At 39.3% G+C, this 17,858-nt stretch overlaps 1 protein-coding gene across 3 annotated transcripts in view; it reads left to right on the top strand.

Annotated features, from left to right (window-relative positions):
- Positions 1-17,278, top strand: part of ZCWPW2 (zinc finger CW-type and PWWP domain containing 2) — a 137,394-nt gene extending 120,116 nt beyond the window's left edge. For 2 of the 3 annotated variants that reach the window (XM_029242495.1, XM_029242497.1), the window contains exons 6-9: positions 4,959-5,011; positions 6,061-6,128; positions 12,777-12,901; positions 16,663-17,278. In XM_029242495.1, coding sequence (XP_029098328.1) covers positions 4,959-5,011; positions 6,061-6,128; positions 12,777-12,901; positions 16,663-16,824 — 408 coding nt within the window. In that variant the 3' untranslated portion in view covers positions 16,825-17,278. The remainder of the gene's footprint in view (positions 1-4,958; positions 5,012-6,060; positions 6,129-12,776; positions 12,902-16,662) is intronic. The other variant, XM_029242496.1, reaches the window with a different exon arrangement.
- Positions 17,279-17,858: the final 580 nt, after the last annotated feature.

Genomic DNA, 17,858 nt, shown 5'->3' on the forward strand with positions numbered 1-17,858 from the left:
CTGCCTGCCGATGCAGGGGACACAGGTTCATGCCCCGGTCCCAGAAGATCCCACATGCCGCGGAGTGGCTGGGCCCATGAGCCATGGCCACTGAGCCTGCGCGTCCGGAGCCTGTGCTCCGCAAGGGGAGAGGCCACGACAGTGAGAGGCCCGCGTAAAGCAAAACAAACAAACAACAACAAAAAAAAAACGGACGGATAGAACCATAGGACAAATGGTGAAAGCAAAGCCCTAGGGACAAAATCTCACACAGAAGCATACACATACACACTCACAAAAAGAGGAAAAGGGGAAAAAATAATAAATCTTCCTCTCAAAGCCCACCTCCTCAATTTGGGATGATTTGTTGTCTATTCATGTATTCCACAGCTGCAGGGTACATCAAGTTGATTGTGGAGCTTCAATCCGCTGCTTCTGAGGCTGCTGGGAGAAATTTCCCTTTCTCTTCTTTGTTCGCACAGCTCCCGGGGCTCAGCTTTGGATTTGGCTACGCCTCTGTTTGTAGGTCGCTGGAGGGCGTCTGTTCTTCGCTCAGGCAGGACATGGTTAAAGGAGCAGCTGCTTCGGGGACTCTGGCTCACTCAGGCCATGGGGAGGGAGGGGTGTGGATGCGGGGCGAGTCTGCGGCGGCAGAGGCCAGTGGGACGTTGCACCAGCCTGAGGCACGCCGTGCGTTCTCCCGGGGAAGTTGTCCCTGGATCCTGGGACCCTGGCAGTGGAGGGCTGCACAGGCTCCCCGGAAGGGAGGTATGGATAGTGACCTGTGCTCGCACAAAGGCTTCTTGGTGGCGCCAGCAGCAGCCTTGGTGTCTCATGCCCGTCTCTCGGGTCCGCGCTGTTAGCCGCGGCTTGCGCCCATCTCTGCAGCTCCTTTAAGCAGCGCTCTTAATCCCCTCTCCTCGCGCACCAGGAAACAAAAGAGGGAAGAAAAAGTCTTGCTTCTTCGGCAGGTCCAGACTTTTTCCCCCGGACTCCCTCCCGGCTAGCCGTGGTACACTAACCCCCTTCAGGCTGTGTTCACGCCGCCAACCCCAGTCCACTCCCTGCACTCCGACCAAAGCCCGAGCCTCAGCTTCCAGCCCCGTCCACCCCAGCGGGTGAGCAGACAAGCCTCTCCGGCTGGTGAGTGCCGGTCGGCACTGATCCTCTGTGCAGGAATCTCTCTGCTTTGCCCTCCGCACCCCTGTTGCTGTGCTCTTCTTCGCGGCTCCGATGCTTTTCCCCTCCGCCACCCGCAGTCTCCGCCTGCGAAGGGGCTTCCTAGTGTGTGGAAACTTTTCCTCCTTCACAGCTCCCTCCCACTGGTGCAGGTCCCGTCCCTATTCTTTTGTCTCTGTTTATTCTTTTTTCTTTTGCCCTACCCAGGTACGTGGGGACTTTCTTGCCTTTTGGGAGGTCTGAGGTTTTCTCCAGCGTACAGTAGGTGTTCTGTAGGAGTTGTTCCACGTGTAGATGTATTTCTGGTGTATCTGTGGGGAGGAAGGTGATGTCCGCGTCTTACTCTTACGCCATCTTCCCCCAAAGCTCTGGTTGGCACTTTAATCTTGGACTTCCTAGTCTCCAGAACTTGTCTTCGTGTGGTCACCATCAGTGACTGGTCTGGGACCTCAACTGCTCCCCAACATCAGGGGTCTCTGCTAGTGTTGGAGGGTCTCCTGCAGAGGCGGGGAGTGGCTGTGGCTCACTGTGGGGACAAGGACACTGGCAGCAGAAGTTCTGGGAAGTACTCCTTGGTGTGAGCCAAGAAAAGGTTTTTAATTTAGATGAATAGTGGCTTAAGGAAATGGGCAATATCAAGTCAGTTTATGCAGATTATATTAATCTGATATAAACACAATTCTTATAGATTTTCTGTCCTTTGCAGTAAAAGGCAGTTCTCTCATTTGCCATTCTAGTCCACAATGCTAATTATTTTTTTTCAGTAAATGGCATATGCTGTCTATACATACACCTCTTTGTTTTTATGTCCAAGAAAAGAATTAATACTTGCTTTGTTTTCTTTAAAATCAGTGATGCTTGTATAGCAATATATTTGTGTGGATGGGTGTGGGCTAGATCAGTGCCTGGAAAACTGTAGTCACCTGAAGAGCTTATTTAAGTACAGATTCCAGGCCCCACCCACAGAGTTTCTGATTTGGTACGCATGGGATGGGCATGAGTATTTGCATTTCTAACAAGCTCTCAGATGTTGCTGATTCTGTCATGTTGTGGCTCTTGTTCGGAATAGCATTGGACTGGACAACATAGGAGAATCAGCTGTGCAGCACAGGAAGAGAAGGGGAAGAGATAGATTAGATAAAGTAATCTTTAGTGTCTACTTGTACTGGGTTGGATAGTAGCCTCCGAAAGATACGTCCACCAGGAACCTCAGAATGTGACCTTATTTGAAATAAGGATCTTTGCAAATCCTTTGGGTGAGGATTTTGAGATGAGCTCATCCTGGATAATATGGGCCCTCAATCCAACGATAAGTGTTCTTATGAGACAGACATCTATCCTTCAGAACTGTAAGACAATAATTTTCTGATGCTTTACCAAATCTGTGGTAATTTGTTATGGCAGATTTGGGAAACTAATACACTACCAAAGTCCAGCCATATCAAAGTGCCAAGTTCCCTCTGTCGTATGGTCTAAGGAAAAAGGGTAGAGTTCTGACACTGACCTGGTGGACTAGTATAACAATGAAACAGTGACTGAACATCAACTAATTGCCAAATACTGTTGGATACTTCCTGGCATGTTGTGTAATTAATCTTCCCTCAAATGCCTTGAGGTAGTTATTTTTTTAGCATTATTTAACAAAAGAAGACCCTGAAATGCAGAATGGTCATTTAGTCAGAAAATATTTATTAAGTGTCTGCCTTACGCCAGGCTCTTGCTGGATGTTAGAGTAGTCAGTGACTTACCAAAGGTGATCCCGCTTGTAGGTGCCAGACTCAGCGTCCAGATCCAGACCCTCTCCTTCCAGATGCAGTGCCCTTCTCCATCCATCATACGTTGTCAAAGGTTGGAGCAGGAAAGCACAGGGCATTTGGCAAATACTGACTAGTCCATTTTGGCTGCTATGGAGTATTTAACAAAGGAGAAAAGGAATTTATTATGACCAGCACAACTCACTGTAATTTATGGTAGTCGTCTAGCAGTATTTCTTTCTATTAGTACCTATAAAGCAGTTTTCACTTTGTTACCTGAATTTCATTTCCACTTGTGACCAGTCTTTCAATTCATACTCAAATATGCATGTAATATAAGCTGATCCTTAATAACAAGATAGAAATAATAGCATTACATTGTTTTTGGAGATGTAGTTCAATGATTTAGACAACAGTATTTCTATACATATTTTTTAACATATAGATATATAACAGTCCTGGAAAAACTATTTGAATATTACCTTGAGGTTGTAGATCACAAAAAGAAGATCACTTACTCTTTAGCATCATAATAATATGAATTCCCTGAATGTTTCATACAAACTTCCCCTGAGTGATTATTAGGATATAATTTTTTATAAGAATAAATTAAAATATCCCCTTTTAACTGTAAATTCATCAGTTTCTACTTGTAATTCTGTTTCTCTGTATATTTTAAGGCTAAGATTTTGGTATATACAGGTTCAGGACTATTATATTTTGGGGGTAGATTGTTTCTTTTAGCATTAAGTAATAACCTTTTTATCTCTGATTATGCTTTTTGCCTTAATATCTGCTTTTTTCTACCAGTAATACTGTAGCAGTATTCCCTTTGTTAATAATCATTGATATATTGTATCTACTTACTTTCAATTTTTCCATGTCACTGCATTAAAAAAATTTTTTACCTTCATTGAGATATAACTTATTCAGTCCTTTAAATTGTAAAATCCAGTGTTTCTTAGTATATTCACAGTTGTCAACCAATACCACTATCTAATTTCAGAACACTTTTTCATACCACCAAAAGGGAACCTGATATTCATTAGGAATCGCTGCCCATTTCTACATCCCCTCAGTCCCTGGCAATCACTAATCTACTTCTGTCTCTATGGATTTGCCTTTTCTGGACATTTCAGATAAATGAAATCATACAACATGGCGTTTTGTGTCTGACTTTTTTTCAACTTTTCACTTACCATAATGATTTCAAGATTCATCCACGTTGTAGTATGTGTCAGTACTTCACTATTTTTAAAGGCTGAGTAATATTTCATTACATGGATATATCACATATCTATCCATTAATGGATATTTGGGTTGTTTCTACTTTTTTGGCTATTATGAATAATGCTGTTATGCACATTCATAGTTTCATAATTATGACCAAATATAATTTTTTACATTGACGTATGTTTTCATTTCTCTTGGACATATACCTAGAAGTGGAATTGCTGCATCATGGGGTAACTCTACATTTAACATATTGAGGAACTGTCAAACAGTATTCCAAAATGGCTCCACCATTTCACATTCCCACCAGCAATGTACGAGGGTTCCAGTTCCTCCACATCCTTCATCTTGTCCTTGCTTAGACATTAAAACCCCAGTCCCAAGCCCTTTTGGCCCTTTTCTGGTATAAATTCTCAGTGGGTCTTCACCATGTCAGTTCCCACCTGTATAGCTTTGCATTCCACATGTTTCTGGCATCTGAATTTTTCTTTCTTTAAAGATCATATATGAATTAAAATTTAAAAGTAGTTTTACTTAGTATTTTTTTGTATTTGTGGAAGGTGGGGAAGGGAGAGTGGATATAGGGGGTAGGCATTTGTATTGGATGAGTCGACCATTCCTAGAAGTTGAGCAGGTCAATGGAATTGCAGTGATGATGAAGTGGCTGACTTAGAATTACATATGTTGTTTAGGGCTGGGGACCAGAGTTTTTATTCTGGGCTAACTTACTCAGACCATATAGGATCCATTATTATGCTGAACTCATCGTATCCCATATGAACTAACTGATCTTTTTGTGTTGTTACTTTATAGATGCAAGTTTCCAAAAATAATACCCAAAAGAAAAAGCCCAAATTTAGGAAAAGGTATGCTTTTTTAAATTAAAAACTATTATGATAAAATTGAAATATATATATGTTGGGTTTAATTTTTATATGACATTTCTCCCTGGTTCTTAATTTTGTTTCTCTAGGGAAATACGTTTTAAATTTTCTAAAAGAATTAATAAAATGATAAGTAGTAGGCTTAGAATTATGGAGAAAGTTTTATGTTGGTACAAATGTGTTGAACTATAAGTTTCAAAGATTAATATCATGTGAGCAACCAGATAAGAAGCAGGTTTTTAGTTTAAAAATAGGTAATGCATACCAGAAATAAGCCTTTATAATGAGTCACTGATGACAAGTTTTAGTGTTTATCACTGAACCAGCCATACAGGTTATTTATTTTTTTAATGAATAGTAATCAGTGTTATGTGAAAAGGAGTCCTACTCAAAGACAAAGACTGGCCTAATATGACAGTCCTTCTCTTCTTCTTTGTCCTTTATTAGAAGATGAATAATTAAATTTTTTAAAAGGACTTTCACTTCCTAATCTTGACACTTCACAGTAACCCCATCAAATAGATAGGGGTATATCATAATTATCTCCACCTAAAAGATGAAGAATTTGTGCCTTAAAGAATTTAAGTGACTTTCTCAAGATCTTCTGGTTAGAGAAAATGCGTTTGAACAGATGTTTTCTGACTCTAAATCAGCAACATGGTGTAGTGGGAAAAGCATGGATTTTGCAGTCTGACAGAATTTAGTACTGTCACGTTCAACCATTTTCCTATGTTGTCAAATTTCTTAGTTCCTCTGAGTAACAATTGGTAGGTTTTTGGAGGGAGGATTACACGAAAAAGGCTTTGTAAGGTGCTGGGTAGATTACTAGTGGTTTTCACCTAGTGAGAGCTCAGATCAGTATTATTTTGTTTTTCACTGCCTTACTTACTGTGTACAACAACAAAGAAAAAGTACCCCAAGGTAGGAAATATATACTCATAATTTACAGTTACCAATGAATATGCATGAACAGATATTTAAATATACATGCCTGATCTTTTGAAAATAAATCTGTCAAATTCTTTTTCTAGGAAAGCTATTTTAAAATCATCTTTTGAAAATGTTTGTTCAGATGATGCCTTATCAAAGGAAAACATGGGTATGTGAAGGCCTGTCCTGCTTTTAGTTCTTCTACCTGTATTTAATTTCACCACATATAATTGTATTCCTTTGAAGAAAAAAAATGTACATGTATACATATATGAGAAACATTAGTGGGTTTTTGGTATTGATTTACATACTAGGGATTTTCAATTGTCTTCAGGTTTCTATTCCCTCGAATTAAATTTTCTCTGGCTTTGTCATATATTTAATTTTTTAAAATAAAGCATCAGCAGTTGTGGGAGGAAATACCAGCATCAATACGCTTCAATCCAGACTTATCTATTCCATATTTATTGGGGTCCTAGGGGTGCCAAAGGGGGAGAAGGAAGAAAAGCAGCAGCCTAGGGCTTCCAGCTGAATTAATTGCCATTGGAGTTAGACCACAGTAGGGAGAATGTCGCCTGCAGGGAGAAGCTCTTCACTTTCAAAAGCACTTTACTTTTCCTACATTTTCGTTGGTCTTGAAAAGCAGGCACATGCTTGTTTGCTAGGTGGAACTTTGGCAGCCATACAAAGAGGTTTCAAAGCCAGTTAAACCCAGAGAAGTCATTGTGCCACACTCCCTCTCCTTGAAGCCACCCCAAGATCCTACGGGGCTCTCATTTCCATTGGCTAAATACGCCATTTGTTTTCAGTCTCAGTAAAAGAAAGGAAAGCAGGCAGAGGAAGGACGAGGTAGGTTTTTTTTTGTTTGTTTGTTTTTTCTTTTTTTTGCGCGGTACGCGGGGCTCTCACTATTGTGGCCTCTCCTGTTGTGGAACACAGGCTCCGGACGCGCAGGCTCAGTGGCCATGGCTCACAGGCCTAGCTGCTCCGCGGCATGTGGGATCTTCCCGGACCGGGGCACGAAGCCGTGTCCCCCGCATCAGCAGGCGGACTCTCAATCACTGCGCCACCAGGGAAGCCCGAGGTAGTTATTTTTTAAAAAGAAATTTCTTTGGCTCCTCTCCTAAACCACTACAAAATTCCGTTGTTTCTATCTCTTCTTAAACTTATTCTGCTACTGCTTTCCCGCTATTTAAGGTGCTTTTCTTCTTTTTTGGTTATTTTGTTCCTTTGCCTCACATGATCTTTTCAGATATTCCTGTAGAAATATCAAAAGTCATTTTAGCCCTAGGCTGAGTTACCACCAGGTGACCCTGATACTACAGCTGGATCCTTCTCCTCTCCAACTAGCACAGGATCCTACAGAAGAAATTCATGCCTGCCAGGAATCCACTGACTGGAAATGACTCTTCCATGTAAATGAGTGAACACATCTCAGTAGTCTTCCACTAAAGAGAAGCCCTGTCAGTAGTCTCATGTTCTGTATGGCTCTGAAAGTCTCAGTAGTTAATTGTTAAAATAGTTTACCTGATCAGTGTTCCACTCCTCAATCCCATTTGAACTAAAGAACAGAAACATCTAGTCTTCTGTGTTCTTTGTAAGAGCTGACTACTTCCTGAAAGAGTAGTTCTTTTTCAGTAGTTTGTACCCTCCTCAAATTTTTTACCCACTACCCATATTTCTGTGGATCCCTTGATGCAGGCCTCTGAGATCTCTCATTTCTTCTTAGCTTAAGGTAGGATCAGTCCTAGATCGAGCAACAGAGGAAAATTATACCGTCAGATTCTTGAGTCTCCACCCCACTTTTGGACCCTCTTTCCTTATGCTCCCAGGTGCTAATGTGTCTCCTGTTAGTCTACTGCCCCAGCTGTGATATTCCATTATGGGTTTTATGCTCTACAGTTGCTTCTCTCTTTCCCTTAGTTAGAGATCCCAGGGAGAGTCAATTAAGTGGATCTACTTTACCTTTCCAAGTATCAGTTTCTTCATCTGTAATAAAGAGATGCAGTAGAAGCCCTCTTATCCGACAAATAGAGGACTATTTCTGGAAAATAATAGAAAAAATTGAGGAATCATTAAATAAATTAAACTGTATATTCATGGCTGTATAAAGATTTAATCTAATGCCGGGAGGGAGAGATAAATTAGGAGTTTGGGATTAACATATACACACTACTATATATGTAAAATAGGTAAACAACAAGGGCCTACTGTATAGCATAGGAAACTATATTTAATATCTTGTAATAACCTATAATGGAAAAGAATCTGGAAAATAATATATATACACATATATATATCATTTTGCTGTACACCTGAAACTAACACAACATTGTAAATTAACTATACTTCAATTTTAAAAAGTGGTTATAAAAAGAGACTTAATCTAAGAAATAGCTATTTGTGGAGCATGTCTGTATTTCTTTGGAGAATTGCCACCCGGAATATCTTGTATTATATTTTTTTTTCAGTGTTTAGGGACCAAAAAAAAAATAATCCATTGATGATGAAATAATAATACAATAATAATAATGATAACACCTGTAGCAGTTAGTATGTGTCATCACTTTTCTAAACATTTCATATATATCAATTTATTTAACCCTCACAAGATCTATATGAGATAGATAAGGTAGATATTATTTTAACGCCCATTCTGTCAGTGGAGAAACTGAGGTACTTAATAGGTTACATGACTTTTCTAAGGTCACATAGCTTCTTAAAATTAATCAAAGTTTGCAACAATTTCCTTGGTTGCTTTGAGTACCAGAAGCTTAAAGCTAAATTTATGGTTTTTCTTTACAGCAGTGGTAGTTGGTCTAAGCATTTTTTAAATGTAATGCCTTTCGTATCTTCCTTAATGAATTGATTTTGACTTCTTTTATTTTCAGTCTTTGAGTTTTTGTCATTTGTTTTATTGTATCAGTGTTTTCTGTTGGTAAATACCTCATTTCTTTTTGGGAAGTAGACAGTGTATTAAACTTTTGATAGATAAAAGATTGACATAGTACCCTGGATTGACTAGTAATCTACTAACATTAATTAATAAGTTAGCAAAGGATGTGTTCATTAGCTGTCTGAGATAGGTGAGCATGGCAGAGAATGGCTAATATAGGAAAGGTCTGGATGGTGGCTGAGCCCGAGTAGGAGATGAAAGCTTGAGGCCTGGGTCTGGGGTGTAAAAGGCTAACAGGGAGAAGGGTGCTGTCTTGCTATTCAAGGCAAACTTTGCCCACCTGCTCTTGGTTTGGAGTCACCTTTAACCTCTCGGCCTTTGTGCCTCCTGTTTCTGTTTGTGTCCCAGAAAGATGTCCTCTTCTTCATTCCACTTCAGCCTGTATTTCACTCATCTCTACGTTTAAATCATGAACACGCAGAGGAGGGTTTGTGGTTACTTGAAAACAAAACAAAACCAAGTGCTTTTTCCTCCTCTTCACCCTCCTTTTCTGTAAGAATGACTTCAAAATTTCAACATTGAAATGGCCCTGAAAGTTTATTTAAGATGCTATTTTTCAGTGCCAGGTTTGAAATAACCCAGCCAGTGGCCTCGTTATATAAGGGAGGAAATAGCTTCTTTAGACATTCAATAGAGAAATAGAGAGTAAAGAAAACTTCATAAATATACATTTGAAGGCTTTTAAAATAGTGACTGATTGGACTTCCCTGGTGGCGCAGTGGTTAAGAATCCGCCTGCCAACGCAGGGGACACTGGTTCGATCCCTGGTCTGGGAAGATCTCACATGCTGCGGAGCAACTAACCCTGTGCACCACAACTACTGAACCTGTGCTCTCGAGGCCGCGAGCCACAACTGCTGAGTCCACGTGCCACAACTACTGAAGCCCGTGGCCCTAGAGCCTCTGCTCCGCAACAAGAGAAGCCACCACAATGAGAAGCATGCACACTGTGGGATAGGGAGGGTGGGAGGGAGACTCAAGAGGGAGATATGGGGATATATATATATATGTATAGCTGATTCACTTTGTTATAAAGCAGAAACTAACACACCATTGTAAAGCAATTATACTCCAATAGAGATGTTAAAAAAAAAAAAGAAGCATGCACACCACAACAAAGAGTAGCCCCCGCTCTCCGCAACTAGAGAAAGCCCACGTGTGGCAACGAAGACCCAACACAGTGAAAAATAAATAAAATATAAATAAATTTATTTTAAAAAATAGTGACTGATTTATTGAGATAAACAGTAAGTTATTTCTTATCAGGAGTGGAAAAAAACACTGATTTATTTTATAAAAAGTCATTTTTAAAAGCCAGATATGGACTTCAGTATGAGAGATACTTTTTTCTTTTTTTTTTTTTCCACTTTCTCTGCATGATAGAGCAGCTATCACTCAACAAATTGAAGCAAGTTAGGAAAACTACAGGATAATGTGGATTGATAGAAGTTGATTAGTCATGCAGTTAGCACAGGCGTGCATTCTCTCTCTATCTTTGGAGGAGATCATTGACCAATTTTGATAACCTAGTTTGTAGATTACAGTAACTGCAATTTCTGAGAATTATTTTTGCACTCTCTGTGTTTACATTATAGGAATACCCATTTAGAAAAGCAAGCCTCCTGTTGCTCTGGAAGCAGAATTTGACATCAGTCAAGTTGGTGTTATGAACCCTGGTTGATTCATGAAGTCATCCATTACTTTGTCTTCCCTTTGATCGAAAGGCAGTGTACATACTTTTCCAGATCACTTGAAAACAGAGAGCCTGCAATGGCGCTTGGCAATGACATTCATTATCATAATGATTGTATTTTAGTCTAGCCTTAGAAATAAAAAGAAGTTTGTGTGCCATTTTTCCTTTACAGCAGAGCTCAAAATACACCTTCTCAGCAGTGCACTGAATGTCAGTTATCAATTTCCATAGACTCAGAATGTAAAGTAGGAAAACCCAACATCTGTGAGTGGGACTGGGGAATTGGTGTGAAGATAGCCACACAGTTGTTATTAAGTGACAGGTTACTAAGTAAGAAATCTGTCATAAAGAGAGGTTAATCTCATTAACAAAACTGATTCAGTGAAAATGTACTTTCCTACAGAAAATTCTGATTCAGTAGATATGGTGTTGCATTCGTATTTTTTAATAAAGTCTCCAGGTGATCCTTGTGCCCCTAGATTTTGAATATCATTGTTCTAGAATGTAATAGCTTATCCTCTGTGTTCTTAGGCTTTGGCAGTTAACACAGATCTGTGTGCTTACAACTAACATGTCAGTTACAGTTTTTGTTTGTTTGTCTTTAAACATAGGAACTGGTTCTGAGGTATGGAATGGCTTATCAGAAAGCTTCTTTCAAACTGTTTTTGAGAGTTTTCCACAAAGAAAACCTAAGACTGGCTAGATGGAGATGATGACCAGGAAGGCTCGTTGGTCTGTGGCTCTTCTCTGGGGCCCCTGACCCTTAGCAGGCACACAATAAACATTTGCTGATTAAATAAAAGAAGTTGGTAATAAAATATGAATTCTTTTGAGCTGGAACGTCTCACGTTAATAATCTCTGTTTTTACCTTATAGCATGCTTAGTTTACAAGGATACCTGTGTGTGTAAACACACACACACAAATGGATGTGTATATCATGCACAATTAAATTAATATGATTGCTGGGAACACGTTGATATATTCATTGATAATATTTTAGCGCTGAAGGGTGTGTCCTGCTTGGGTTCCATGAACTTTCAGCTGCTCTACCTCGTGTGATTTTTGGTTACTTGCCAATGAGCAGTCCATAATAGGGGTGGTGTGTCAGATTTGTATAACCAGAGTGGAAGGTGATGGGGTGTGTGTTCGTGGCCTTTCCCTTTCAATCATGCTGCCCTTGGAAGACTTCTCAGGGGCCCCATCAGTCTGTTTTGCAGGAGCAGGCCACCCGGGTCTCCTTCCCCTTATCTTTACTTCAACAAGACTTGGTATCAAACGAAAATGTTTGTTTTATTTAAATCGGGAATTCAGTTGATATTGTTAATCAGTGATTGAGTCTGTAGAGTTATAATAGGTATTTATTTCTTTGATGGGGATATTAGTTTATCTCAGCAAGTTCAATCAATTACCAGATTTTTTACATACTTACATATTTCTGTCACAGTAGCACCAAAAAACCACAATTTTTATAAGTGTGTGGGTTTTTTTTTTTTAATCAGATTAGGCAGTTAAGATGCATTGATATTTTGATTAGGAATAGACTAGTCTGGACTTAGCCTTGCCACTTAATTACATGGCTTCCCCTTTTAAACAGTAGCTTTAATAGTTTATTGCAGGAATTGACAAGTTGTGGCCCACGGTCACCAGTTGCTGCCTGTTCTTGTAAATAAAGTTTTATTGGGACACAGCCACTCTCATTTGGTTTAAGTGTATGTGTATGGTTTGCATCCAACAGCAGTATTGAGTAGCTGTAACAGAGACCATCTGGCCCACAAAGCCTGAAATATTTACTCTCTGGTCCTTCACAGAAAAAAAGTTGTTGACCCTCGGTCTATAAATAACAATTTAGTTTGGTACCCTTGGCTCCTTATTTTAAAAATGCAAACTTCTAGTGAGCTTTTGATGTTTCAGGGATACTTTATAGTCTACACATAGCAAGAATGTAACCTACATTTTTCAAGGAATAATTATTCAATATAAAAGATTCACCTGGAAATCCATAGTAATTTCACATCAAGCAGAGGCCTATCTGAAAATTATACAACGTTATTTATTTTTTAATCTCATAACTTTAGAAAATGTCCTCTTTGGGGGTGGTTAATAGTATGAATTAGATTGAATTAATTAAGATATAACATTTTTGACTATATTAACGTTGTTTCTTTAGTTGTCTCTGAGACAGAACTTTTATTAAAAGAGCTGGAGCAAATGCTAGAGCAAGCGCGGGAGCCCACAGCCGCCCCTGATGAGTCCGAAGGGGAGCGCAGAGAGGAGACAGATACAGGAGAAAAGGTAGGGTCCATAGTGACCATCAGGCCTAAACAGCAACTCCAGACTCCTTAAACAGCAGAAATTGTTCCTGGATCTTCATTTACACTATATGGGAAGTGCTTTTCACTTCTGAAACTTGAGCCCTTGATTATCATGAGGTGAATAATAAACTAGTAGCCTGTTGAGAAATCAAGATGCATCTATCAGTCTTTGAAAAAAGTATATTTGAGCCAAGGAGCTCTTTTATTTTAGATATTTAAGTCTGGAATGAAGAGAGATGGAGGGGCTCACTGTCATCAAGGGGGTGCCCATCTTTACAGTCAGGAGAAGGGCCAGGACAAGAGCCGCTCAGGAAACCTGCTCTGCCTGGTTCATGCACAGGGTTGATCTCCATGGGGACAAACCTCATTAGTAACATCCTGGAGGTGGGGTTTTTCACTGGACTCTATTTCACCATTATTAACTAAATTGTCTTTTTCTTTTGGTCAACTATATTGGGCTGAGAAAGGCCATGTGTGCTTACTGTATTCAATATTTATATATGAAAACAGAAATTTTGAGTTGGTTGACACACTGCTCAGCACATCAGCTCCATGTCTGTGCAAATAAAATGAGGTACAAGCCCAGCTCATTAACACAGAGCAGCAGTGTGGCAGGTGTGAGAAAAATAAGTCATGGGGCAGACGCTTCCACAAGGTGGTACAGCTGTTCCCTATGTAGTTAGGAAGAAAAACAGCAGTGGGGAGCCCTGGAACCTTAAGGTTTCATTCCTTCTCTCATTCCCTCATTTGGGTATATAGTGTGCCTGGAGTCAGGAGGGCAGTGGATAGGAGACAGGCTCAGGATACAGTGCCTACGTGCCCATCCTGGTCCTGCCAGTGAGGACTTCGGGGACTTGGCAAGGTTGCCTAGCCAAGGGTGAAACAAGGCAAACCAGGAAAAGTGCTTTGCAGAGTAATTGACACCTAAGGTTGGCTGTTACTACAGATGAGAATTGTCAGTGGCAGCCGCTGGAGAGAGTATGAGCTAAGAATTTGTCACTTTGTCTCTTTTCCCATATTCTCACTTTGCGGAACTACCCATCCCCAAGTCTGTCTATTCTGAGATGCAGAAAAGGTGGATTTGTAAGTGGACAAGATTGTTTACCCACTTTGGCTGATTTCATTCAGAACTTCAAGAAGAATAAAGATGATTCTTAAATACCTCCTTGACTGAGTTGGAAATCAAGAAAATATACAGAATTTACAGTTGAGATCAAAATGTCAAGGAAAATAAAATTAATGATAAAAACACTTGCTGAGCTGAAAAACATAAATGTTTTCTTGGTCAGCGATACCAACTTGTACTTGAATTTCCATGGGTTGTGAATGCCATTTTTCCAATTAGAGTTCCTTTTTTAAAAAACAAAAAACAAAAAACAAAAAACTTGTTGTCTCTATATAGATCCTACCCTTTGTAGAACAAGAGCTATAGATTGGTGATATATATGTTGTATACATGTAGTTAATATACAAATTATTCTTTTCTAGCAAATGTGTGTTTTGTTTGAGCACCATATGGATTTTTGCAGTGTTTTGTTTTTTTTTTTTAAGTCTTATCAGTTTGTCTTTTCAAAAATACAGCCAGGGGCTTCCCTGGTGGCACAGTGGTTGAGAGTCCGCCTGCTGATGCAGGGGACACGGGTTCGTGCCCCGGTCTGGGAAGATCCCACATGCCACGGAGCGGCTGGGCCCGTGAGCCATGGTCGCTGAGCCTGCGCGTCTGGAGCCTGTGCTCTGCAACGGGAGAGGCCACAACAGTAAGAGCCCCGCGCACCGCAAAGAAAAAAAAAAAATACAGCCAGGTTGATTTTTATAAAAATGTCCTGGAGCTTTTACAGCCACAGAATTGGCTTCTATTTTGCCATTATAACTAGTAGCTTCATAGAACAGAAAATTACTTCTGATTTTTATTTCTTAAGGTAAAATACATAGTTTTTATACATCACCAGCCAGGAGCTTGCTCTTTGTTTTAGATTCTTGTAATATTTTATGCTTTCAAAGTCATTTAGAAATTATAAAATTTAACCATTTTAACTTGCTGGTAGTAGGCAGGTGAGTGCCACCTGCTGACTGGTTCATAAGCTTCTCTCCACACTGAGCTTTACAAGTCTGGAATTCATGGCAGGTTCAGGGTACTTAGGGCCTTGTTCACTTTTAAATAAGGAGAATAGCAATGCTGGAGCAATTTACAGCTTAAAAATAAAAAAATGATCACCTAAGGGATTTCTTTTTTTTGTTAGTAGGAAAAATTAATATATCTTCCAAAGGTAATACCACTTAACACTGAAGATGTGTTTTGTTTTTAGGAGAAAGTGGCCTTTACAAGCTAACACATCAAAAGGAGCCATCTGATAATTTTAAAGTTCTGAGCATGTTTATTCTCTGGGCAGATAGTGTTTGAGCTATTTTCAAAGTTGTAAATTTGATGATGTTTTCATCATTCATTTCATGTATGAGGTTTCAGGTCGATTACTCTCAAGTATTTATACCAATGAATTGAGAGTAGCAACATGAACAAAAAGCATACACACATGGATAATCAAAATCCATTTCTATTTGTCATTGAAATACTTTATGAGATTATTTTCCTCAGTAGAGTCACCTTTCTAATTAATTATGTTCTTAGCTAATATTAACACTAGTTGACATGCCCTGACGTGGAAAAAAATGGGAAGGAATTAATTTCAGATTATTATAAGAATCTACCTGAATAATTCACAAATTAGATAGTCCATATACAAATAAGACAGAGTTTACTGAATAATAATTATTTTAATAATTATTGTAATGAAAGGTACATTTTTGATACATGAAAGCACTTGTCTAAACTGCATGTATTCTTTTTTAATTTATTTATTTATTTATTTTTGGCTGTGTCAGGACTTCGTTGCTGCACGTGGGCTTTCTCTGGTTGCAGCGACTCTTCGTTGCAGTGTGGAGGCTTCTCATTGCGGTGGCTTCTCTTGTTGCAGAGCACGGGCCCTAGGTGTACAGGCTTCAGTAGTTGTGGCACATGGGCTCAGTAGTTGTGGCTCATGGGCTCTAGAGTGCAGGCTGAGTAGTTGTGGCGCATGGGCTTAGTTGCCCCGCGGCATGTGGGATCTTCCCAGAGCAGGGCTCGAACCTGTGTCCCCTGCATTGGCAGACGGATTCTTAACCACTGCACCACCAGGGAAGTCCCATAAACTGCATGTATTTTTTTTCTTACATTGTGTGGGAAGTTACCTCTGCCTTTAATGACCCTTGAAGTTGTAAATCTCGTGTGTGTGTGTGTGTGTGTGTGTGTGTGTGTGTGTGTTTGCATTGTCTTTACCTGTGTTCTTTCCCAGTAAGCTAGCACACACTCTCACTGTTCATAAGGAATGCAGATGCTTATGAGAAAATGAGAACAGAAGAGTGTGACTAAAACAGTTTTAACTTGTATTCCCCATAATAATCATTTTTAAAATAAACAAATATAGAAAACTCTCAGAAGTTTAATTTTAATGACCACATTTTGCCAAAGCATAAAATTAAAACTAACTAAAAATGTGTGATGTTGGAGAGTAGAGACAGGACTAAATACTATGTTATTTTTACACTCACACACTTACTGTACGTTATACTTTATGTGGGGATCATTATTTGACCACCAGCAAATGGAACACCTTCTTAAGGAGTTACTGACAACTTTATGTTTTGTTCAAATAATTAAGCCTGGTCTTCAAGTAAATTTGATGACTTGTATGATTATTTTTACAGTTATCGAAATGTGACCCTGAAGCTCCTGTTGGCAGCTCGCTTGAGAACCACTGTGAAGAGGACTATCTTGTAATTGATGGGCTAAGATTAAAAGCTGGAGAATGTATTGAAAATATAACTAACAAGTTTAAAGAAATAGATGCATTGATGTCTGCATTTTAGGGCATTACAGATATTTTCAAAAGTTAATTATAAAAACATTTACATCTTTACATTTTCCCAAAGTCAAAACTTAAAAATGTTTAGTGAAATAGGTATACATTATACTGAAGTTGTTATTTCTAATAACTTTCTACTTTGTGTTTTGAAAATATCCATTGTTTTGAGAGTCAATCAAATGGTAATTAAGTTAGTGTTATAAATTTAGAATCTGAGAAACCCTGATATTTGTATTTGTAGGGTTTTTTTCTTGTTTGCCTTAATTTTAAAATGACTTATGAAACCTACTTCACAAATACATGCTTTACAATGATTATTTAGGCCCTTTGTTCAAATGTGGCTAACTGTTAAAATGACTGCCAATGCTATTATAATTCTTACAGATATTTCAAATCTAATATACTTATAGAATGTGAATTTGTAGTAGAAAGAAGCTACTGTAAAATAAAAGGAAATAAAAAATGGTTGTGTAATAGAGTTGGAGCTTTCTTAAAAAACAAAAATGTCAATTGCCTTATTATACTGGAAACAATCTTTTCAGCTACAGTTCCCTAACTGAGTAACAGAGTCTATGGAGGGTTTTTGGAAGATTAGAATCCTGGACCCTTCCCCACTGAATCAGTATCTCTGGAGGTGAGGATGGGAAAATGTAATTTAAAATATATAGAGGTAAGTTAAACGTATTCACTCTAGAAAAATCTAAACAATATACAAAAGTAAAAGGTACATTCTGCAGTACCACTTCCTTAACATCCCCCCTGGAGCCCCATTCCTTAGGGGTCCCCATGAATGGTTTCGGTGGGTGTCCTTCTCATTCATGTTCTGTGCTCATCAACTTGTGTGTCTGCACATCCATCTCCAGTTCTAGCTCTGGCTCCCTCTCTATACCTCCCTCTCCCTGGGGGCAGGGGTAGGGGAAAGGGCATTCCACACACATAAAAACAAAAACCAAAGCTTAAGCAGAGAAGAAAAGAAAGCATCTGGGCTCTGGTGTTGGTTGAAGTAGCTGGAGTGGAGTGTGATGGGGGGAAGTTGAG

Source organism: Monodon monoceros, unplaced genomic scaffold (genome assembly GCF_005190385.1).
Source record: "Monodon monoceros isolate NGI ecotype Baffin Bay Population unplaced genomic scaffold, NGI_Narwhal_1 Super_Scaffold_3, whole genome shotgun sequence".
Lineage (NCBI taxonomy): Eukaryota > Metazoa > Chordata > Mammalia > Artiodactyla > Monodontidae > Monodon > Monodon monoceros.